Here is a 23,467-nt window from a genome sequence, read left to right as displayed (position 1 = left end):
CCGACACTTAATGAACTGTCGCTGTTGTTATTTTTTTGCCTTATAATTTCGACACTTTATTCTACACTTTATAGCATCGCTAAATTATCCCACTATTTCATGCCAAATATAAAAGGCGGGCTCTAAATTTTTGTTTGGCGCCTCTCCAATTTTACCAAAAAATAGGACAGCATACATATCTATCTATTAAAAAAAGTGAAAAAAAAATTAAAAAAAATGAAAAAAGCAAATCAACCTAAGCTACAACGTGGAAGTTATAGGGTTCTATTCTAAAGTCTAATTAAACAGTACACTTTCCTTGCACACTCAAATTTCTCAAAAACCTAGCTATTGAAGATTGATTCATGGTTAATTGGTGATTTATGGCAGAAACTCAAGAATCAATTGTAGATTAAGAGGTAAGAACTCTAATTTCTTTCGTTTTCGTCTTAATAATTTATGATTTTTCTGGGCTCCAATTTGTTGTAATCCTTTCGAAATCGTTCGTTGTTTGATGTGACTTTGATTTTTCTTTGTATTTTCTACCTGCAATTCATGTGTTTTTCTTGACTACAATTGCTACAATAACTCTCTATTCTTATTATTTTTGTGGGATTTTCTCTAATGTAATTGGGGATTTCCTTCAGTTCGGGGTTTTGTTAGGAATTTCAAGATTTTCTGGGTTTTTGTTAGGAACTTTTATATCTTCATCATCCTACTTAGATAAAGTAAAAATAATCTATTGATATTTATTTTCTGTTTAAGATCAGAATTTCCTTTGATTAAAATTTGAGACTTTGGTATTATGTTTATTATAATAGTGAATTGAGATTGTGACCCACTAGTGCTGTAATATTGTTTTAATATTTACACATGCAACTTCAAATATGAGTTATTAGGTATTAATTATTACTTCTATGTTATTAGTGCTGTACTGTGTGAAGTGTAATAGTCAATAGATGATTGTGATTAGCAAAGGATAGTTACGGCTCGCTTACTAATGGAATTTTCTAATATAAACAAATTAACTAGTTGTCTTAGCTTAGTTTAAGCCCTAAATTATGTAGAAGGTCTGCTCCTATAAGTTTTCTTTATGATAAAAGCATAGTCTTCTTGGTCTACACTATTTAGTTAAAGAGTCAATTAGTATACATGACTGCATATATACTAATTGACATAAAGAATGAAAAAGACAAAAAAATAAAAAAGGCTTTGTCATAACATTACAAATTTGAGTTAAGGATGTTCCTAATTATAATTCTTAGACTATTATTGCATATCACCATAGTCGTATACCTTAACATAGTATATACCTTATTAATATATTTAGATTTAGTTAATAGTGAAATAACATCTTATTTCTTTTTACCATTATAAGAGCTTAGAGTATCTATGAGATTTATATTCATATTGCTTCTATATGACCTTGTTAGGTTATACTGTTATAAATCAAATTAAAGTTAGATGCCTTTCATTGTGGCTTTGAGTCTTATTTTTTTCATAGTATACTTCAAAGCTTGCTTTTTTTTTATTTTCTTAAATTTGTTTGTAAGGATAATCTTATTTGAAAAGCATGGATATCGATACAAGTTGGATTGAACTACCCAATAACCATCCAACTTATCGTAGTGGAACTATCAAATTCATTAAGTTGGCTAAAGAAAGGCTTGTAGATGGAAAAGCTCTCTGCCCTTGTAAGAAATGTAGGGTGGATGAGTGGTTGACAATACCAGAAATAGAGGAGCATATTTTGTTTCAAGGTTTTGACAAGCGATACAAGAAATGGATTTTTCATGGCAGAGGACCAGTTCTTGAGCGCATGTTTAGTGATCAGCATGGTTCAATTGGGGATGTTGCTGGAAGCACTAGTGAAGGGGCTCAACATGGGGTTATAGGTCGAGATGATATGAGAGGCTTATTAGGAGATGCTTTTGGTGTTAATATGTCCAATGTGAATGAGCCTGAACCTGTAGATCCACATCATGCTGGATCTAGTGATCAAAGTGAGCCCAACTTTTTTGACCATTCCTCGATTGATGAGCCTACTCCATCCATCCGCAACGCAAGTGATGAATGAAAAAGAAAAAGCTAACTTTGAGAGACTATTAGAAGCTTCAAATAAGGAATTATATGATGGATGTAAGACATTCTCTAAACTTTCATTTCTTGTTCGAATGTTTCACATAAAGTGTATGCATCACTTATCTGCTGAATCCTTTACAATGATTCTTGAACTTCTAATTGAAGCATTTCCTCAAATTATGGATTTCCCATCTTCATATTATGAGTCCAAGAGAATGATTAATACCTTGGGTCTTGGGTATGAAAAAATTGATGCTTGCCCTAATAATTGCATTCTCTATCGAGGTGAACATTCGGACAAGGATGAATGTGATGTATGCCATGCTTCGAGATGGAAAACAACTAAGTCTAAAGAAGGTAGTACAAGTGGGGAAAATAAAGATGTAAAGAAAGATGAACCTGCCAAGGTATTACGATATTTCCCTTTGATCCCAAGGTTAAAAAGACTTTTTATGTCTTCTAAGACAACAAAAGATATGATATGGCATGAGAAGGATCGCGATAAACAGGAAGGTATATTGAGGCATCCTGCAGATGCTTCATCATGGAAAGATTTTGATGATAAATATCGTGATTTTTCTTCTGATTCCCGAAGTGTGAGACTAGGGCTTGCTAGTGATGGTTTTAATCCTTATCGCTTAATGAATACCACGCATAGTACATGGCCAGTGGTGTTAATGATTTATAATCTCCCACCATGGTTATGTATGAAACGTTCTTCAATTATTCTTTCCTCTATAATTCCTGGAAAATCAAGTCCCGGAATTGACATTGATATCTATTTGGAACCTTTAGTGGATGAGTTGAAGTTATTATGGGAGGGAGTAGATGCATTTGATGCTTACAAAAAATAATATTTTAAACTGCGTGCTGCTCTAATGTGGACAATCAACGATTTTCCAGCTTATGCAATGTTATCAGGGTGGAGTACGAAAGGCTATCATGCATGCCCTTCTTGTGCCCATGAAAATCCTGCTGTAAAGTTGGCAGGTAAAATGTGTTACAAAGGGTTTCGAAAGTGGCTTCCCATTGATCACCCATATCGATCGCAAGCCCATTTGTTTGATGGGACACAAGAGTATGGTCTTGCTCCAAGCCGTCAATCAGGGACTGATGTTCAAACTCAACAAGAAGGGGTTGCATATACATATGGAACAGGGAAAAAACCTTCCAAAAAAAAAGAGAGCAAGACAAGATGATGATGATGATGACGAAGAAAATGATGATTCTGATGTTTTGTGGACTAAAAAGAGCAAATTTTTTTATTTGCCTTATTGGGAGCATAATCCTCTTCGTCATAATTTAGATGTTATGCACATTGAAAAAAAATGTGTGTGACAATTTCTTAGTCACTTTACTAGATGTAGATAAGAAATCCAGGGATAATGAAAAAGTTAGAAAGGCAATGAAAGAAAAAGGAATAAAGCCACATCTTTGGATTAATACTAGTCCAAACGGGCAATCAATTATGCCTCCTGCGTGCTTCATATTCTATGTCAAAAGAGGATAAACTACGATTCTTAAGGGTATTCCAGAAATTAAGAGTTCCGGATGGATATTGTTCTAACCTCTCAAGATGCGTGAATATGAAACAAAAAAAATTTCAGAATCTTAAGAGCCATGACAACCATGTCATTATGAAAGACCTTTTGCCTGTAGCTCTACAAGCTTCAAGAACTACAGAAATTGTGGATTTGGTGTCAGAGTTGTCATCCTTTTTCAAAATCGTGTGCTCTACCACCCTTGATGTGAAAATGTTGGATGAGATACAAACCAAAATTGTTTTAACTCTTTGTAAGATGGAGATAGAGTTTGTACCGACATTTTTTACAATCATGGTTCATCTAGTCATTCATTTAGTGGAGGAAGCCAAACTTGGTGGACCAGTCCATTATAGGTGGATGTATCCTATTGAAAGGTTAGCATTTAAAATTAAATATTTAATCTATCGAATATTTTGATGTATTAAATATTTATATTTCTTTTCTTTAAACTGTATTTGGTAGGTACTTGGCCCATTTAAAATCATTTGTGAGTAACAAAGCGCAACCAGAAGGGTCAATTGCAGAAGGATACCATTTAGAAGAGACGATTAGCTTTTGTTCAAGATACTTAGAAGAAATTGAGACCTTATTTTCTAGGCTGAAGAGAAATGACAATCATATTCTGGATACAAGTGCTTATTTATTTAATTCTGGTGGTCGATTCATTGGGGCAAAGAAAATTGCTCGTTTAGATGCTAAAAGTCTAGAGCAAGCACATCGCTACGTTTTACTTCATTTTGATGAGATGGCTGAATTTCGTGAGTAAGTATTAAGTTAAGTTTCTTAATATATTTTTCTGTCTTTTATTTGTATGGTTGTTGTTTCTATAATTCAAGTGTTTTGATATTTTACAGTGAGTTCTTACGCCAGAAGCGACGTGAGAATCGATTTAGAGGAGTACGAAGTGACACAATAATAGAGTATGATTGGATTATAAAAGATTTCTCTGATTGTCTTAGAGCCCAGGTTGTTATATATAGACTTCTGTTAAAATGAGACATTATTCAATAATTTTTTTGCTTACTTTATTAGTTATTTTGTCATTTCAGGTACATAACATAGATAGCAGTAATGAGCAAGGGAAGCTAAGGAAAGCTTTAGCAAGTGGTTTATATGATCGTACTACAGAGTATAAAGGCTTTGTAATCAATGGCTACAAGTTTCTGACTGTAGACCATGAACGCTACCGCAGGACACAAAATTCAGGAGTTATGGTTGAGGCAGATGGCCAGTTTTACTATGGAAAAGTCAGGAAAATATATGAATTAAGTTATAATGGGACTTATAAGGTTGTGGTGTTTCGGTGTGATGGGGCAGACATTAGTAAGGGATTGAAGAAATATAAGAATGGGGGTATTTCTGTCAACTTTTCAAAGTTGATGCATAGTGGACGATTAATGAAAGATGATCCTTTTATTTTTTCATCTCAAGCGAAACAGGTTTTTTATGTTGAAGATGAGATAGAAAAAGGGTGGTTACATGTTATAGAATCTAAGCCTAGGGAGTTTTTTGAAATGGGTGATGAATAATTGATGTGTAACTTCTGTTTCCATTTTGAATGTTGGTATTACATGCATGAACTGAAATTTCAGATTTAATTTACCATTTTATTTTGAGTTTTGTTTATTATTAGACAAGTTTATTTGCTATGTGTAGCTTGAAACTTTTTTTTTTTCATGAAAATTAACAAGTTTATGTGTAGCAGCTGAATATGTTTCGTAGCAAAAGAATCAGGAGCAATTATGGTAATGATCAAGGTCAGAGAACAGGTCAAGGAGCAGAGAACAGGTCAGGGAACAATTCAAGGAACAGGACAGGGAACAAATCAAGGAATAGGTCAGGGAACAAGTGTTGCTTATACTGTCACTTCTGATGGGCTTAATAATTCCAATGCATCTCAAATGAATTTTGGTGAAAACTCTTCCAATGACAATGGGAATGAAGCGTGTAGAAATGGTGGAGGTTCAAGAAGGAATGCCAAAAGAAAGAAGCGCTCCATTCCTGTAAATGGGAACTCTTCTACTAACGAAGCCCATGATTGGAGTGATGATGTTAACTTTGATGAAAGAGAGGATGTTCGTGCTATTGGTAAGATACCTTACACGAGTCTTTGTTTTCAGACATAGCATGATTTTTTTTTTTTTTTAAATAATACATGTACTTCTCCCCTTTTAATTTCTTATTCAATTTAGTTCTGGAAATGACCGTATGTGATATCTTTGCTCTGTATGTGTAACATGTAGTTCTCTATTCTGAACTGTGGTGGTGTTTGTGTTGTATATTTGGCTGAAATATGAGTTAAGCTAACAACCATGGCATTAAGACCAACTTTATTATAGTAGTTTATAAATACTTTATTCAAACAACTTATTTATATATGTATTATTCTTATATGCTTGAGTTGTAGATTCTGAAGGAAATGTGCAGTTATGGAGTGGTTCTATACAGCCACATGATGTGTGGTTTCTTGAAAAAGGAGTCAGATTTGAAGTTACATTCAACGGATTTTGCCAACCAATTAGAAAGGGTGGATCAATTCTTGTGAAATTCATTTCAAGTATCGCAAAGAAAGATGATATTTGTCCTATAAGAGATGTAAATTGGCGAAATGTGAATAAAACAATACTAGGTGATATTGTTAATTTGATTCGTGTAAGTGGTTTTAATTATATTTTTCATTTAGTTGATTCCTTGACGTGTACATATATTTTATAATATCATTATATCAAAAAAAATATATGAATTTCTGTAGGAAAAATTCATCATTCCAGATGGTAAAGTCTATGATGATGCAATGCTTAAGCACGTGGGTAAGCATCGTAGGCAGTGGAAGTTTGAGCTCAAAGCTAAATATTTCAATCCCACAGTACGAACCAGAACACAAATTGAAAATGATAGGCCAGGAGGAATTGTTCGTGAGAATTGGCTTCCGTTGGTCGAATATTGGTTTTCAAATAAGAGCAAGGTACTATGTTATAATCTCTGTTTTACATTTTTCTTTCCGATTTAAAGTCATTTTGTTAATTTAATGGAATGGTTGTTGATTTAATGAAATGAACTTACTTTTTTTATGATAATGTTAGAATTATTCTGAAATTGGAAGAGAAGCACGTGCTTCTTTGGGACATCTACATACTAATGGTGCTACGAGCTTTGCTAATTCAAGAGACGAATTTGTATGACCGATGCATTTGCTGACACTATATTCATAAATATTTATCTGTTCTTGTGATTTTAAAATATATTAATTGAATGATGAATTCTCTTATGAAGGAGATTGAGCATGGAAGAGAGCCCGGTGGTTATGAGTTTTTTGATAAAACTCATCAACCAAAGAATGGATGCTATCCTAACAACACAAATACTGGAGAATTCATTGTATTATTTCCTAACTTATTTCATATTTCATTTTAATTACCTGCCAACCTTGTAATTATACACTTTACATGTGTGTGACTATATACTTCCATGCAGGACATGGCAAAAAAAAAGGATTGATTCAAGTGCTGCAAATTCATCAACTCCGAAGCCTCAAGAAGTGATAGAGAACGAAGTCTTCAATGATTTGATGTACGATAAGGATAAAAAAAACCAAAGACCATTGGGTTATGGATTTGGGATGAATCATAAAGACGTGTTTGGAGTTCATGCATTATTGCGAAAAAAAAGGGGCACTTCTTATAACAGTAGCAATGACCAGATTATGAAAGCTGATTTTGCAAGGTATAAGAGGCATACCACAGACCTCTTATTGAGACTGACAACACAGATGACTAACGTGTTGGATGCAGTGCGAAGCGGTAATGTCTCTAATTAAATGTTATATGCTACTTCAACAGCATTACGCTCCATACATGCTCAGGTCAGCATCCCTTTTTGTAAAAATATGTAACATTTTTTTGTTTATAAATTATATATATACAGTGGTAAGGTGTACATGGATTAAAGTGCACCTTTAAAATAGTAAACTGTAGGTTTTTTTTGTTATGGAATAGGAATCTCATATTTACTTTTTGTATTATATGGCTCATATAAATTGCACAACATATTAATTGATGTCATTTTTTTCACAGAATATGGAAGAATCAAATGCAGATGATGATGAAGATGAAGACGAGGATGAAGATGACTTGGATCTTTCTACTTGATTGGGCATGGAAAAATAGCACATATATTTTGCTCATTGAATATGGGAAACAATACAACATACATTATGGAATAGGAATCCGTTTTTTTTTTTTTTGGTTGACCATTGTTACAAATGGAGATCGACAGTGAACTTAATTTCTTGTTTAGACTTTTAGCATTGTCGGCAATTATGATTATGTTATTTTGATGATGAACGAATTTTAAGTTTATGTATGGATTGTCGGAGATTGTGGTTTTGTTATTTATAGAATGAGATATGTAGTACTACTTTTCTTATCGTTTAACTGTTACTTATTTATTATATTATGTGAGTGCAAATAGAATTTATTTTTGACAACTAGTAGGATACATATGGTCCTATAAATTATTTCATATAAGGCGACGCTTGAAAGAGTTGAAATAGATATAAGATATGAGAAAATCTCGACACCTTGATGTGTCCATTAATTCCTGTAATAAATCACCAAAATTAATCTCGACGCTTTTTAGTGTCTAAATATTTCCTGCTTTTTTTAAAAAACAGGTATTTCCGACACTTTAGAATGTCAAAAATGTAATGCGGGAAAAAAAAATTTATTCCTCTCAAAAATAATGACACTTTAAAGTGTCAGAATGTGAAGTATAGATGCTTTAAAACGTCGATATTAATGACACAACAAAGTGTCGGGAATTTCCGACATGCGAAATTCCGACACTTTACAAAGTGTCGGTAGTTACTTTACCGACGCTTTGAAGCATTGAGAAAACACGGAAAATGTGTAGAAAAGGATAGGGTATTCTAGTAGTGATGCCGTATGACTTATACTAATGAAATTTAGTGTCCTTTAGGACTTTTTTCAAAAAAAAAAGAATAATATGTACGAAATACAAGTATTATATCACAGCTTTTTTTTTTCTTCTTATATTCTTGTATGTGTATAGATCTAGGTTTGAATGTACATTATTGTAACATTTTATTTTATTTGCTAGTTTGTCCTTATATAATACTCTTATGAAGAGCACATACTTGTGTACTGTACTACTGTATAATACTACGGATTAATATACAATTGCATTTGTTTTGTGTATTACAAGCAATTTTAATTTGTGTAACATAATATAAAGTAGTATTATCCTAATATGTTGGTGGAGATAGATTTTGTAGATGGACATGTAGGAAGCAAGAGTACGTGAAAGACTAGGGCTGACAAAGAGAGTTTGATTTTTTTTAATTGATTGATGATTGAATTACGTAATACATGACGCATACACAGATACACAAATACAGTACGTAGTAAGAAAAAACATAAAATTATGAAAAGGTAACTAGCTTTTTAAGATCAAAGATTCAAAGCTAAGTTTTATTTTCCTCTTTTTGATTATGATCAACTTGCTTTAGCACTTATATAATGTATTTCTTGTTTTTATAGATATTTTTAAGGAAGCTCTCTTTATGAGAGAAGTAAGAATAAAATTTAGACTTCTTGTAATAATTACCATATTTTTTTTTTCTTTTCTTTATAGAATTAGCAATTGCATGTATACTACAGTTGATATCTACTCCGTATGCATTACATATAACTTATCTAAAGGAATTAAACTAATATAAAAATCTGTTGTTGGTAAATATCATATTGATTGCAATATAATAAGAATAATTTAACCAAATAAGCTAGCTAGTAGAGTATGTAAATCAGCATCGATCCATGCACTGCAATGGCTATTGACTTGCATGCATAAGATCGATCAATAATGTTACTCGAAGTACATAACATGAAATTAAACACACCACCATTATTAATTCAATAATATACCCTCCATTTTTTTTAAGTCCATAACATTTTTTAAAACTCTTTTTTTAAGGGTAATGTACTGTTATATGTAGTTCTTAGGGCTAAGAATAAGCATTTAATATTTTTCCAAAGATTTCACCAAAAAAAAAATATTTTTCCAAAGTTTGATTACTTTAGAAATGCATGACAAAATCACGACAAAATCAGTGTAATTAATATTATATTTTCAATAGTTTTTTCCCATTTTTAGCTCCTTATGTGTACTCTTAAGGCTATGTATAGCATTTTCATTTTTTAAATACATCACTTTTCTTTTACTCGTATGACTGTTATTTTTAAGTGCATCACTTTCTATTTTAAACATCATTATTTTTGTTATTGTTGTTATTTCTCCATCGATCCTCACATGATCTCAAGTTCTCAACTCTTACTTTTTTTTCCTCGATTACCCCACTATCTCTATTCTATGGTCAACTTGTAGGCTCTCTCAATCTGCAAAATTGGTTCTGATTAATACGGTCTTAATGGGAATTACTTCCCATGTAATGAAATCTCTAAAATTGCCTCTAGCAATTGCAAACAAGCTTGATTCAATTATTACAAGGTTTTGGTGGGCAACGAGCGGGGAAAAAGGTATTCACTGGACAAAGCGACAAATCATTCAATTATCAAAGGGAATGGGTGGACTAGGAATTAGAGCTACTAATTTGGTCAATGATACCCTCTTATTCAAGAATGTTTTAAGGATGCACAAAAATCCACAACTTCTAGCTGCTAAGATCTTTGATGCAAAGGTAAAATGTACTCTTTGTCATGGTATTCCCAGAAATCAACAAGTCGCGTCTGGTTTTATACCGGCCTTTGCATGGAAGATTGGGAATGGAGGTAATATTCCGGCTTGTAGCAGTAATTGGGTAAATGGAACGACACCGGTTGTCAAATCAAATCAAACTCTCCGTGACAGTTTGAGATGGAAGGTAAGGGATTTTATTATCCAATCTTCATCGTCGTGGAACGCCCCTCTTGTAAGGGAAAAATTTGAATGGAACAGTGCACAACAGATTCTAGGATTGGAACTTCCAAAGGAAAGAGCAGACGATTTCATGTACTGGCCACATCATTCATCGGGAAAGTATTCGGTGAAAACTGGGTATGCTTTCCTTTCACAAAAGGATAATTCTCTAGAACAGGATATTATTAAAGAAAATGCTAAATTCTTCAAAATCATTTGGAGACTACGCATTCCGCCCAAATGGAGTATGTTCATATGGAAACTTTCTTATGACGCCATCCCCACAAAAGGAAAACTAGCACAACGAGGTATGCAAATGGCAACTCTGTGCGATTTTTGCGGGTTGGATATTGAGAACACACAACACATCTTTAGATTCTGTAATTTGGCTAGATTTGCGTGGAATAATTTTCACGTAACAGATGGCTATACAACTAATGAATCCTTTTCCGGTACACTACGGGAATGGATTCAAACTTATATCCTGCTTCTTTATAGTCGGGATGGCATCCATAGCTCCGCAATATCATCATTTATTGCAACTTTATGGGGAATATGGGTGAGTAGGATGGAACCAACGTATTTTCAAAGGGGATAGTGATGGTTACACCACTTTGAAAAGGAACATTGAACAAGCCGTGCAATGTTTGGAAGATTTCAACAAACCAAGTCTGACAACTTTAGGTGCGCTGCACATTCCAGACATGGGTATGCATGAACCCCCGGGTTTTTGCCAGGTACATATTGGACAGGAAAAATATATTTTTTGTCCAAGTCAGGGGCAACCGGATTGTATTCTACAGATTGACGGATCTTTTGAAAAGAATAGTGGAAGAAGTGGTTTTGGATGGGCAATGAAACTTACTGATGGGGACTTCTTGGATGCGGGTGCAAGCTTCGGTTTAACAACCTCAGCCTTGCATTCGGAGGCACAGGCGTGTCTTGAAGCTCTAAAATGGTGTACAACTATGGGATTCTCCAAGGTTCTTCTCTACTCGGATTCAATGAATATGATCAATCTCTTACGAAAGAAGGAAGTAGACAACCTAAACGTTTACTGGACCATACGGGAAATACAACATTTAGGGCTGAGGTTTAAGTGTTGCAACATCCTAAAGGTGGACCGAGACAAGGTTCAACGGGCGCATATCCTAGCCAACAATAGTCGAACTAGTCTAATTAGCTTTTATTTTAGTTTGTTATTTGTTTTAAATTAAGCTGATGTCAAAAAAAAAAAAAAAATTTAACTCCTCAACAAACTCCTACTGTCCTACATACACAATATTTTACTCTATTTAACTCATCTTCCTAAAAATTATTCCTTCTAGTAATCAAAATATCAAATGTACTTTTTAAATAAATAAATAAATAATAAAAATAAATAAATAAATAAATAATAAAAAAAACTAGAGAGTATAATACGCCTGTCAGATCAAACATGCCGTTAGAGAATTTCTTGGTCGAATGACATTTCCTTGGTGTTTCCATTCAGCCAATGCTGGGCTGTTTCTTCTACCCGTTTCATGCTACAACTAATTACCTACGGTTTGCATGTGATAATAAATAAAGAGTAAAGATTTAATTCCTATGACTAAAAAAATATTATAGTCAATGTTAACTTACATTAATTACGAAATGCATATCCATACGAAATGGTACGGTAAGGCCAAGATTAATTAAACCTTAACCACTAACTACTACCACCAATAATAATTCAACACCGAGTTGACTAGTAGAATGGTCGCCTTGTGAAGACTTCTAGCCTGATTATTCTACAACTGGAAAATTTCCCAACATTTCCTTCTGATTTTTTATTGGTAGATTTAGCAACTTAACATTTTTATTTTAATTTCTTGGTGGACAAGTTAATTTACAATCAATGAATTAAAGTACTTTCCAATATACAATTAGTAGCGCTTGGTACAACCAAGATTATTTTTCTTTTCCTTCAAAAAAAAAAAAAAGATTATTTTTCTTTACTTATGTGCATGTATCTTGTAGGTACACGTGGATAATAAAGTAGCTTTAATTTGACACTTCTAGTTTTACGGTGAATATTCTGGTGAATTAATATGTGAATATTTGGAATAATAAGTTGTTTAATCTTGTGTAGAGTAGGTTAGGTTAGGAATTATAATTAGGTATAAGTGTATAACCCTAGCATGCATAGAAGTGTTAATTACGGTCAAAATAAAAGGAAACCTTAATTAGCAAGTTCCAACTCCAAGCTGCAACAAATAAGAAGAGGCCGTGTGGCAGGTACTAAGTAGATAGGTCAATCAACCTAGAAAATTACATGCATTGCTAGTGTAATTGCATGTACATTTCTGTCTTCCCCTATCTACTTCTCTATATAAATTACAAATCTCCACCTCATTTTCTCCATCCCTCATCAAACCACATCTCTTGCACCATTCTTAAATAACTCGATCCAAACCCGAACTCTTTATTGATTAGACTAATCCAAATATATATTTCGATCACTATATTATTTTGAAAACATTTTGCTACAATGGCAGAAAAAGAGATCCAGAGAAAAAAAGAAGAAATCCTAAAACTCATGGGCTTCCCCCTCCACAACATGCATTTTCATGACCTTGATGATCGAGCCGTGGTGTTTGAAATAATGAACACCACCGCGAAAAGTAACCTTATTCCACGGGTCATGAATACAACCATCATGGTGTATCCCATCACAATGTTTAATGCTGATCTATCGATGCAATTTCAAAACGAAAGGCGTCATAGCAATAATAATTCTCGGGGTTTTTTCAATAATAACGCAAGAAGTACAACGAATAATAATAATAATAATGCTCTTGCTGGTGTACGTGCCGCCATTGCCAACCAAAATCAAGGTATAGATGACAATATTTCACGTACAATACGAATAAAACATGGGAATATTTCAATATATACAACAAACATGCAATTCAATCTTAGGTTAATTACAATTTTAACATCTTACTTCGTACCATACAAGTATATACTTAATTATATTGATTTTTTTTTTATGTGTTTACACAGAAATGTTGAAGACTATACTCGAGGCTCAACCTGATCTAATCATGTCCACCGACGAAGAAGGGTTAACTCCTCTTTCGTACGCAGCATCCAAAGGATTTAATGACATGGTACTATACTTCCTCGAAAACTTCCCAAAAACAACGTACATTCGCAACAAAGATAAATCCTACCCAATTCACAAGGCATGTCTAGGAGGACATGTTAGGGTTTTGGAGGAGTTCTATTCTAAATTTCCTACTTCCCTACGCTCCGTTGACAATAATGCACGGACAATATTGCACGTAGCTGCTAAAGAACGCGGTAACAAGTTGAAAAATGTTGTCGCGTACTTGTTGACACTACGAGAGGGTAGAGAGTTAATCAATAAGAAAGACGAAAATCGTTGTACACCCTTGGATTTGGCTAGAAGCAACAGAAATGGTGAAGTCGAAGAACTTATTGGAAGAATTATGCGTCACTAGGATGGAACCTAACAAAGAACTACATTGCGTTACATACCCTTGTGTGACAGTGTGAATGTGTCCATGCAACATGTAACTTTTTTTTAATATTTCTGCTTTATTTATACTTACATTTCCTTTTACTTAGTCGTCCGTCGTTTGTTTTTATTTTATTTTGATAGCATGTTCAAGTCTTCAGTAAATGTTGTGTTAAAAAAAAAAAAAAAAAAAAAAAAAAAAAAGTCTTTAGTAAATGTCAAAAATGAATTATTGTTCTGTATCTTCAAAGTTTAATTTTCTTGTGCAATGTAATACGAAGTATTATGTATAATATCAGTATAAATTTCAGTATTTAGTTTGAGCCATAAAACATTATTTGACCTGTAAATTCACTACAGCAACATACACCTAAACGAAACACAACCGTCACAATCGCCAACATTTTTCTAGTAATTTTTTGTGTGCATTTACGTACTAGAAGTCAACAGTCTTTAAATAATAAAAAAGAACAACTATTTACGCCAAAAAAAAAATTATCAAATATAAAAAGAACAACTATTTTCACCAAAAAAATTATCAAATATATGGCGGATAGTATACGTAGGGTGTGAATGCATCGAAATGTTTGGAGTTGAATTTTTGGCCTTGTAATTATGCATGATATCGGTAGGTAGGAATTAATTAGACCAAGATGTTATAACTTGTGATTAAGTTGTGGATGACATCAAAGCTAACGAGCACTTTTTGGGGCATTAGATAAAATAACTAATAGTCAAAATATTAATAAATTAAAATTAACATTAAGGCTCTGTTCATTTCAGCTTAATTTCAGTTCAGTTTAGTTCTAATCAGTTCAGCTCCTTATTTCCTTCTCTCATAAAATTTTATTTCAGCTCAGTTCAGTCCAGTTCAACTCCAATCAGTTCAATTCAGTTCAGCTCCAATCAGTTCAGTTTAGTAAATGTGAAGAGACTCTAATTATATCGATCGATGCGTGATTTTGTCATGCATACATTCCTAACTTAATATAGAGTACTATTTTATAATATATAAATTACTTATCAAACGCCTTGAAGCCCACGTTAACAATATCTTTAAATTATTACGAAAATAAAGTTTATTTTATTGATAAAGGTATGAAACTATTAAATTTTGAGATATAGAACCTTCTACTCTTCTAGCTTAGGAATTAATTTAAAGGCTAATTGAGGGCTTTAATTTCATGTCATTCAACGACAATCAAACTTACTTTGAATAAAACAACAGACGCAACTACGTGTTACGTCTCTGTGAGTACTATTTAAGTAGCTTCTTGCTAATTTAATATGCTAAATTTGATCTAAGTTTGATGAATCATCTAATTTATTATAAGTTATAAATATAATTTTAATATAAAGTCAGTGTTTATAAATTATAAATAATATGATAATCTGTTACGTACTCTAATAACAGTAAACGGGTTAATGTTTTGGTGAGGGTTTCACCCGCGAAACACCGTAAAGAATTTCCATTATTTTTATCTAATTTGTATATTTAAAAATAATTATAAATTTATAATAGCTAGCCTAATAATTGTTGTACAGCTTGACATGGCTTAATGAATCATGCACCAAAGAGCACAACACCGCATAGCATCGTCACGTTTTTAATTAACGCTTCCCTGAATTTCTCACTCATATTCTTGGTGGACAAAATTTAATTTATCATTTCATAATTAATAATCAATGTGAATGCAAGATATACCAGCTGGATTTCACCCTATTCTTGTAATTGTATTAAGTAGCAAGTTATAAATTAATTAAATTTGGGCTAACCTGATTAAATTAAGATATATTTTCATTTGTTTCACAAAAGACGTGCTATGTAAAGAACGGCATATTCCTTCAAAAAAAAAGATGTATTATGTATTAAAGTTAGTATTTGTTTGATTCATCTCATTTTAACTTATATTACACAAATGGATTCAAGTGAGTTCATATAATTTAAAATAGGTTCTTAAAAATTTAGAAAGAATTATTCTAAAACAATAAGTATTTATTTTTTATAGGGGCTTCCATCGATTTTTATCGGTGGAAAGCCCCAATTGTTTGTTTTTGTGTGTTTTCTCTATTGTTTTAGATTTATAATAATTCTTCCTCTTTAAGGAGGAATATTTCTCCCTCTAAAGACAGGGTTTTTATCTTCTTCTTTACACTACATGAAAAAAAGAAATTGGCACCGGTTCAAACCCGGCTTAAGGCACCGGTATGAACCGGTGCCGAACCGGTGCCAATGTGGGGGGTGCCAAAAAGTGGTTTAAAAAGGCACCGGTTCAAACCGGTGCCAAAACTCAGAATTGGCACCGGTTAACCGTTGCCAAAAAATACCAAAGGTGCCAAAAGTGCCAAAAATAAATATTTTTTTTTCTTAAAAATTAAATAAACTAAAATTAAATAAGAATACAAAATATAAATCGAACATCACAATCAATATAATCAAATCTGTTCAATATATATATAATAAAAAAAAAATTACAGTATAAATCAATAAAAAAATTACAACATATAAATCAAAATAAAAAAAATTACAACATATAAATAAAAAAAAATTACAATATAAATCAAAATAAAAATTTACAACTTCACAATAAAAAAAAACCCATACAACATCTAAATCATTATACTTGCATCTTGATTCTTCGATTTAAGATCTAAATCCATGTACCTGCACCAATTAAAAAAACCAAAATAAATCGATTAAAATGATTTAATTAAGCTGCGAATTTTTTTAAAAAAAAAAATCCAAAAAATCGAAAAAAAGAAAAAAGAAAATCAGTTGAAAAGAAAAAAAACACCGCATTAACCCAAAATTATCAATTATTTTAACAGAAAATTAACCCAGAAATAGAAATTTAAATCGAAAAACAAAATCAAAATCGAAAAAAACACAATCAAAATTGAAATAAAAAAAACCCCAGAAATAGAAAAAAAAAACAAAATCGAAAAAAGAAACCCATAAATCGAAATTAAAAAAATCAAAAACAAAAAAAAAATTATTAAATTCGAATTATAAAATTCCAGAAATCGGAATAAACAATCAAAATCGAAATAATTGAAATTAAAAAAAATTGAAATCAAAAAACCAATAACACTACAAGAAAACAGCCTATCTCCGACGGACTAGTTCCGACGGGCACGTAATTCCGTCGGAAAATTAGAAATTTCCGACGGATTTTTGATCCGTCGTATGTTTCCGACGAAACTAAAGAATCCGTCGCAAATCCGTCGTAAATTTACGACGGAATTTAATTCCGTCGAAAAATTAGTACTTTCCGACGGAATATTCTGTCGAAAAGAGTAATTTCCGACGGAATATATAACTTTAAAAAAAATAAAATTTCAAACCCTAACCCTAAAGTTCTTCCGCCCCTTTTCTTTTTCCCCTCTCTTCTCTTTCCTCTCTTTCTCTCTCCTGTCCGCCCTTCTCTTCTCCTTCCTTCTCTCCTCTCTTCTCTTTCTCTCTCCTCTCCTTCTTTCCTCTGATCTGCCTCTTTCTCTCTCCTTCTTCTTCTTTCCTCTTCTTTTTTCTTCTCCTTCTTGCCTCTTCTCTGTCCGCAGTTCCGCACTCTTCTTTCCCCTTCTCTCCTAACACCACCGCCATCACCAACTACCAACAACAACGGACACCATTACAACCATGCAACAACAACGGCGACCACAATAACACCGGTAACACGCAACAAAACCAATTGCACAACCACCGTCGCGAGAATCGTCAACCTCTCAAGTATTGTAGATATTGTTTTAGTTTAGTTTAGATTGTAGATCTAGTTGTATTTTTTAATAAATTTCTGATTATGGTTAATTTTTCAAGTAATTGTAATATTAGTGTATGAATTTTTAGGATAATTGTATATTTATTTGAATCCTTTTGATTTTTGTGGTTCGATCTACTTGTTTCGACATTGTTTTGGATTAATTGTTGTTGTTTTGGTGGTTAACTTTAGATCTATATGTTGTGGTTGTTGTTTTTTTTTATTGGGTTAATTTTATTTTAGATTTTTGTTTTTGTGGTGAACGGTGGTAGTGGTGTGGGGTTTGAGCTGGTAGAGAGGTTAAGGGGGAGGTGAGGCCGTGAGGTGGTGGCGGTGGTTGTGGGGAATATTTGAGGAGTTTTTTTAGTTTTATTTGTTGCGGTGGAGGTGGTGGTATTGCGGTGTGGGCTGGTGGTGGTATGGGGTGGTGCATCTTTTTTTTTTTATTTTTTTAAAGGGTTTTCCGACGGAATTTTCGTCGGAAATTTCCGACAGTTCCATCGGAAATTTCCGACGGACTTTTCTTGGACTGAAAAACCTCTGACGACGGAAATTTTCGTCGGAACAGTGTTTCCGACGAATTTTCGTCGGAAAAGGTCGATTTTCCTACAAACATTTTTACGACGCCACTTTTCGACGGAATTCCGTCGGAAACACCATTACCGACGAAAATCAGGATGTTTTCGAGGGATTTTTTCCGTCGGAAACAGCCTTAATTCTAGTAGTGGAAATCGATTGAAATGGTAAAAAAAAAAAAAACCAAGAAATCGATTAGAAAAAAATCAAAATCGGTGTTGCATGTTGTTGTCTTCGAATTGTTGGTGGTCTTCGAGTGATAGAAAGGAGGAGGAGATCCAGAAAGATTAAGAAATGAAGGAGATCGGTGAGCAAGAAGGAAAGAGGAGGAGAGGAGAGAGAAAGAGGAGGAGGAGAGAGAGAGGAAAAGAAGAGGAGAGGAGAGAGAAACGGCTGAGAAAATTAGGGTTGGGGGTAGTTATATGGGCGGTTTTTTTTTAATAATTAAACGAACCGGTTCGTAAAGGCACCGGTTCAAACCGGTGCCTTTTTTATTTTTGGCACCGGTTTGAGCTGAACCGGTGCCATTTCTCTTTGTTTAAAAACCCGCCCATTTTTAGGCCGGTTTTTGCCACCGGTTTGGCCTAAACCGGTGCCATTAGGGGGGTTGCCTATTTGTATTTTTCTACTAGTGTTAGGAAGATTTGGCTCCTTCAAAAGACCGGGTTTTTCTTCTCTCTTTTGAGGGAGGATTTGCTTGTTATTTTATGGATTGCTATAGAGTTGTTTCATGGGTAAAATTTTGTGCGAGATCGAAAAAGAGGTTAATATTTCGATTACAATCTAGTGAATCAGACGGAAATTTTCTGCACGGCTACAACAGAACAATAGACCCCCTCGCCAATGAAGGCTGTAAATCACAGCGGTATGAAAGAGATTATGAAGAATGTACGATTTGCAACAACGTTCGTAGCTTTGCTTACGGAATGTTTTTATTTGATTCAATTATTATGTATTTATTAGATCTAAATCTCTTTGTAGATGTCGTATGACTTTATTTATGAATCAATTTTGTTTTAAAAAAAAAGTATTTATTTTTTATTTGTATTACATAATATAATTTCAAACAAAATATTTCAACAAAATAATTTCTAACGAAAGGGCCTGTTCACATTTACAAAACTGAATTGAACTGACATGATTGGAGCTGTACTGAACTGAACTGATTGGAGCTGAACTGAGCTGAAATGAATATTTTATGAGAGAGGAAAATTAAGGGCTGAACTAAACTGAACTGATTGGAGCTAAACTAAACTGAACTGAAATTAAGTAAATGTGAGCATGCCCTTAATTTAGATAAAATAAGAAATACTTTCATACATAAGGAGTATAAGTTAATAACAAAATCTTAGGACAAAATAAGAAGAATCAAATAGAGAGATTGATCAGATGTAACGTATGTATCTAGTTGCACAAAGGCCACAAACAATAATTCATTTACATCAAAGATTAAATCTAGAGCTGTCAATTCGGGTAAACGGGTCGGGTTTGGGTCGGTAAGAGTGGGTCGGGTCAACTCGGGTCTGGTAAATTCGGATTAATTCCATAAACTATGCGAGTCGGGTTTGGGTTGGGTTATGCTTGATTCAGGTCACGTCGGGTCATGCTTCTTATCGGGTTTAGGTCGGGTTAATAACAGGTCAGGTTACATTCGGTTCGGGTGAACAATAGGTCGAGTTTAATTCGGGTTTTCACGGGTTAAAACAGGTTAGGGTAATTCTCGGGTTCGAGTCGGGTTCAGTTCAAGTTAATAATTTGTGGGTTAGAATCAGGTCGGGTCATTCTCGGGTTTGAGTCGGGTTCAGTTCAAGTCAATAATTTGCGGGTTATTATCAGGTCGGGTCATTCTCGAGTTCAAGTCGGGTTCGGTTCTAGTCAATAATTTGAGGGTTATAATCAGGTTGGGTCATTTCCAAGTCGGGTCATTCTCGAAGTCAAGTCGGGTTATGTTCAAGTCAATAATTTGTGAGTTACAATCAGGTCGGGTCATTTCCAAGTCAGGTCATATTCGGGTTCATTTAACTATGAATAGATAATTATCACTTTTATCTAATTAATTATTTCCTTTGACTATAATATATATGAGAATATATTAGGGAACTATTATCATTTAGGAAGATAATTATCTTCTTTGACCATACAACAATTATATACTATACTTAACTCTTAAATTTGAGGATGATGCTCCTTTCTTTTGCTGGCCTGAACTGACTTGGTCTCCCTAGAAAAAATGCTTTGAGCAACAATAATAAGGTGGGATAAATTGCACTTAAGGTGATTTGAAATCAGGCCAGGAACAATTTGGGTTGAATTTAGGTCGGGAAATAACAAGTTGTGTTTGATTTCGAGTCAGGTTAGTAACAAATCGGGTTGAATTTTTGGTTTGGGTTTGTAATAGGTTTGGTAAAATTCATGTCGAGTCAATAATAATTTGGGTTGAAATTTGGGTCAGGTTAATAATAAGTCGGGTTGATTGCGGGTCGGGTTTGTAACAGGTTTGGTTAAATTCGGGTCAGGTTAGGAACGGGTCGGGTTGAATTCAGGTCAGGTTAGTAACAAGTCTGGTTAAATTCGGCTTTGAAGGGTTAAAACGGGTTTGGGTCAATATCGGTTCAAGTCGGGTTCGATGCAAGTTAATTAAATTGGCCGTTGTAAACCGGTAAATCAGTGCAAGTTGTAAACCGGTAAATTGGCCGTTTAAAAGCAAATTGAATGGTTCCACACACCCAATTGGACTCCTGGAGGGTATAAGGGACCATGGTAAACATCGACAATTTTTATTTTTGGTCGAAAAAAGTCCAAAATATTCCAAAATTGAAGGCTAATTATCTACGCTTTTTGAGAAATTTTAAAGATTTCGGGTAGTGTTGAAAAGTCTTGAAATTCTATGGGATACATCTCGGGGTCATATAATTCCGTTTAGAACTATATATGATCATGATTTGTTGTCATAAATGTTCGTGGTAGTAATTAATGAAATCGGTGCAAGCTGTAAACCGGTAAATTGGTTGTTTAAAGGCAAATTGGATGGTTCCACCCACCCAATTGGACTCCCGGAGGATATTAGGGATCATGGTAAAAATTTCGGCAATTTTTATTTTCGGGCGAAAAAAAATCAAAAAATTTTAAAATTGAAGGCTAATATCCACGCTTTTTGAAAAATTTTGCAGGTTTCGGGGCTCAATGTAGAAAAGTATTAATATTTTAGGGGATACATCTCGGGGTCATATAATGACGTTTGGAACCATATATGATCAATTATATGTTGTCATAAGTATTCGTAGTAGGCTTGAGTTAATGAAATCCGTGCAAGTTGTAAGCCGGTAATTAAATTGGTCGTTTAAAGGCAAATTGGATGGTTCCACCAACCCAATTCAACAACGGAGAGCATTAGGGACCATGGTAAAAATTTCGGCAATTTTTATTTTTGGGCGAAAAAAGTCAAAAATTCCAAAATTGAAGACTGTCCACGTTTTTTGAGAAATTTTGGAGGTTTCAGGGCCAGGTGTCGAAAACTCTTGAAATTTTAGGGGATACATCTCGGAGTCATATAATGTTGTTTGGAACCATATATGATCATTATTTGTTGTCATAAATGCTCGTGGTAGGCTTGAGTTAATAAAATCGGTGCAAGTTGTAAACCGGTAAATTGGTCGTTTAAAGGCAAATTATTGGATGGTTCCACCCACCCAATGGGACTCCCGGGCGGTATTAGGGACCATGGTAAACATTTTGGCAATTTTTATTTTCGGGCAAAAAAAAAAGTCAAAAATTTCAAAATTAAAGGCTAATATCCACACTTTTTGAGAAATTTTGGAGGATTCGGGGCTCGGCGTTGAAAAGTCTTGAAATTCTAGGGGATACATCTCGAGGTCGTTTAATGCCATTTGGAACTATATATGATCATTATATGTTTTCATAAATTTTCGTGCTAGGCTTGAGTTAATGAAATCGGTGCAAGTTATAAACCGGTTGATAGGCCGTTTAAAGTCAAATTGGATGGTTCCAACCACCCAATTGAACTCCCGAAGGGTATTACGGGTCATGGTTAACAATTCGGCAATTTTTATTTTCAGGCAAAAAAAGTCTAAAAATTCCAAAATTAAAGGCTAATATCCACGCTTTTTGAGAAATTTTGGAGGTTTCGGGGCCCTGTATCGAAAAGTTTTGAGATACTAGGGAATACATCTTGGGTTCATATAATGTCGTTTGGAACCATATATGATCATTATATGTTGTCATAAATGTTCGTAGTAGGCTTGAGTTAATGAAATACGTGCAAGTTGTAAACCGGTAATTAAATTGGCCGTTTAAAGGCCAATTGGATGGTTCCACCAACCCAATTGGACCCCCAAAGGAAATTGGGGACCATGGTAAACAATTCAGCAATTTTTATTTTCGGGCGAAAAAAAGTCAAAAAATTCCAAAATTGAAGACTATCCACGCTTTTTAAGAAATTTTGGAGGTTTCAGGGCCCGGTGTCGAAAAGTCTTGAAATGTTAGGGATGTACCATATATGATCATTATTTGTTGTCATAAATGTTCGTGGTAGGCTTTAGTTAATGAAATTGGTGCAAGTTGTAAACCAGTAAATTGGTCGTTTAAAGGCAAATTGGATGGTTCCACCCACCCAATGGGTCTCTCGAACGGTACTAAGGACCATGGTAAACATTTCGGCAATTTTTATTTCCGGGCGAAAAAAATCAAAAATTTCAAAAGTGAAGGCTAATATCTAGGAGTGTTCAAAAATACCCGACCAAGTTGACCCGACCCGCTGACTCGTTGACCAGCAAATTCCCCGACGGGTATTTTTTGAAATTTTCTCATTTTAGCGGGTCGGGTACCCGACCCGCTAAAAAATTAAATTCACGGGTCGAGTAATGGGCCGCCCTTTGAGTGTAACGGGTACCCGTTAAATACCCGTTTCCTTTTTTTTTTTAAAAAAAAAATTATTTTCTAGCAGGAATTCACATTACTCCTCTTAGGGTTTCTACTTACTACCTTACTCTCATTTGAATATCTGCCATACCTCATCTCTCCTATCTTCTCTCTCAAACACCACACCTCATCTCTCCTATCTTCTCTCTCACCTC

The 23,467-nt window shown here is 33.9% G+C and overlaps 3 protein-coding genes across 6 annotated transcripts; all 3 read left to right on the top strand.

The window, feature by feature from the left end:
• The first annotated feature begins 205 nt into the window (after window positions 1–205).
• LOC145623770 (uncharacterized) lies at window positions 206–7,843 on the top strand. Of its 4 annotated transcripts, none has more exons than XM_081676641.1 (10): window positions 206–398; window positions 4,068–4,363; window positions 4,460–4,571; window positions 4,655–5,693; window positions 6,013–6,257; window positions 6,358–6,570; window positions 6,689–6,781; window positions 6,879–6,983; window positions 7,080–7,467; window positions 7,679–7,843. In XM_081676641.1, exons 4-9 carry the CDS (start codon window positions 5,348–5,350, stop codon window positions 7,101–7,103), a joined length of 1,026 nt encoding a protein of 341 aa, XP_081532767.1. In that variant the 5' UTR covers window positions 206–398; window positions 4,068–4,363; window positions 4,460–4,571; window positions 4,655–5,347; the 3' UTR covers window positions 7,104–7,467; window positions 7,679–7,843. The 4 variants fall into 4 exon arrangements, with proteins under 4 accessions (XP_081532767.1, XP_081532772.1, XP_081532782.1 ...); XM_081676646.1 differs by having other exon boundaries at window positions 4,068–4,367; XM_081676656.1 differs by lacking the exon at window positions 6,013–6,257 and having other exon boundaries at window positions 6,377–6,570.
• On the top strand, window positions 2,940–5,134 carry LOC145637251 (uncharacterized). Its single transcript, XM_081688727.1, has 5 exons — window positions 2,940–3,197; window positions 3,669–3,979; window positions 4,068–4,367; window positions 4,460–4,571; window positions 4,655–5,134. Exons 1-5 carry the CDS (start codon window positions 2,940–2,942, stop codon window positions 5,132–5,134), a joined length of 1,461 nt encoding a protein of 486 aa, XP_081544853.1.
• Window positions 7,844–12,947: 5,104 nt separating the features above from the next.
• On the top strand, window positions 12,948–14,393 carry LOC145623762 (uncharacterized). Its single transcript, XM_081676632.1, has 2 exons — window positions 12,948–13,396; window positions 13,566–14,393. The coding sequence occupies exons 1-2, from the start codon at window positions 13,051–13,053 to the stop codon at window positions 14,024–14,026; spliced, it is 807 nt and encodes a 268-aa protein (XP_081532758.1). The 5' UTR covers window positions 12,948–13,050; the 3' UTR covers window positions 14,027–14,393.
• The last annotated feature ends 9,074 nt before the right edge of the window (window positions 14,394–23,467 follow it).

The sequence above is a fragment of the Chenopodium album genome, chromosome 1, assembly GCF_948465745.1.
Source record: "Chenopodium album chromosome 1, dcCheAlbu1.1, whole genome shotgun sequence".
NCBI classification, from domain to species: domain Eukaryota; kingdom Viridiplantae; phylum Streptophyta; class Magnoliopsida; order Caryophyllales; family Amaranthaceae; genus Chenopodium; species Chenopodium album.
Note: the sequence above shows the minus strand (reverse complement) of the source record. Positions and strands in the feature narration are given on the sequence as shown.

Coding starts and splice junctions, on each gene's coding strand:
- LOC145637251 (XM_081688727.1), top strand. CDS start 2,940: ATGTGGACAATCAACGATTTTCCAGCTTATGCAATGTTATCAGGGTGG. Junction 4,368..4,459: donor GAGATGGCTGAATTTCGTGA/GTAAGTATTAAG, acceptor GATATTTTACAG/TGAGTTCTTACGCCAGAAGC. Junction 4,572..4,654: donor CTGATTGTCTTAGAGCCCAG/GTTGTTATATAT, acceptor TTGTCATTTCAG/GTACATAACATAGATAGCAG.
- LOC145623770 (XM_081676641.1), top strand. CDS start 5,348: ATGGTAATGATCAAGGTCAGAGAACAGGTCAAGGAGCAGAGAACAGGT. Junction 6,571..6,688: donor GGTTTTCAAATAAGAGCAAG/GTACTATGTTAT, acceptor TGATAATGTTAG/AATTATTCTGAAATTGGAAG. Junction 6,782..6,878: donor CTAATTCAAGAGACGAATTT/GTATGACCGATG, acceptor TCTCTTATGAAG/GAGATTGAGCATGGAAGAGA.
- LOC145623762 (XM_081676632.1), top strand. CDS start 13,051: ATGGCAGAAAAAGAGATCCAGAGAAAAAAAGAAGAAATCCTAAAACTC. Junction 13,397..13,565: donor CATTGCCAACCAAAATCAAG/GTATAGATGACA, acceptor GTGTTTACACAG/AAATGTTGAAGACTATACTC.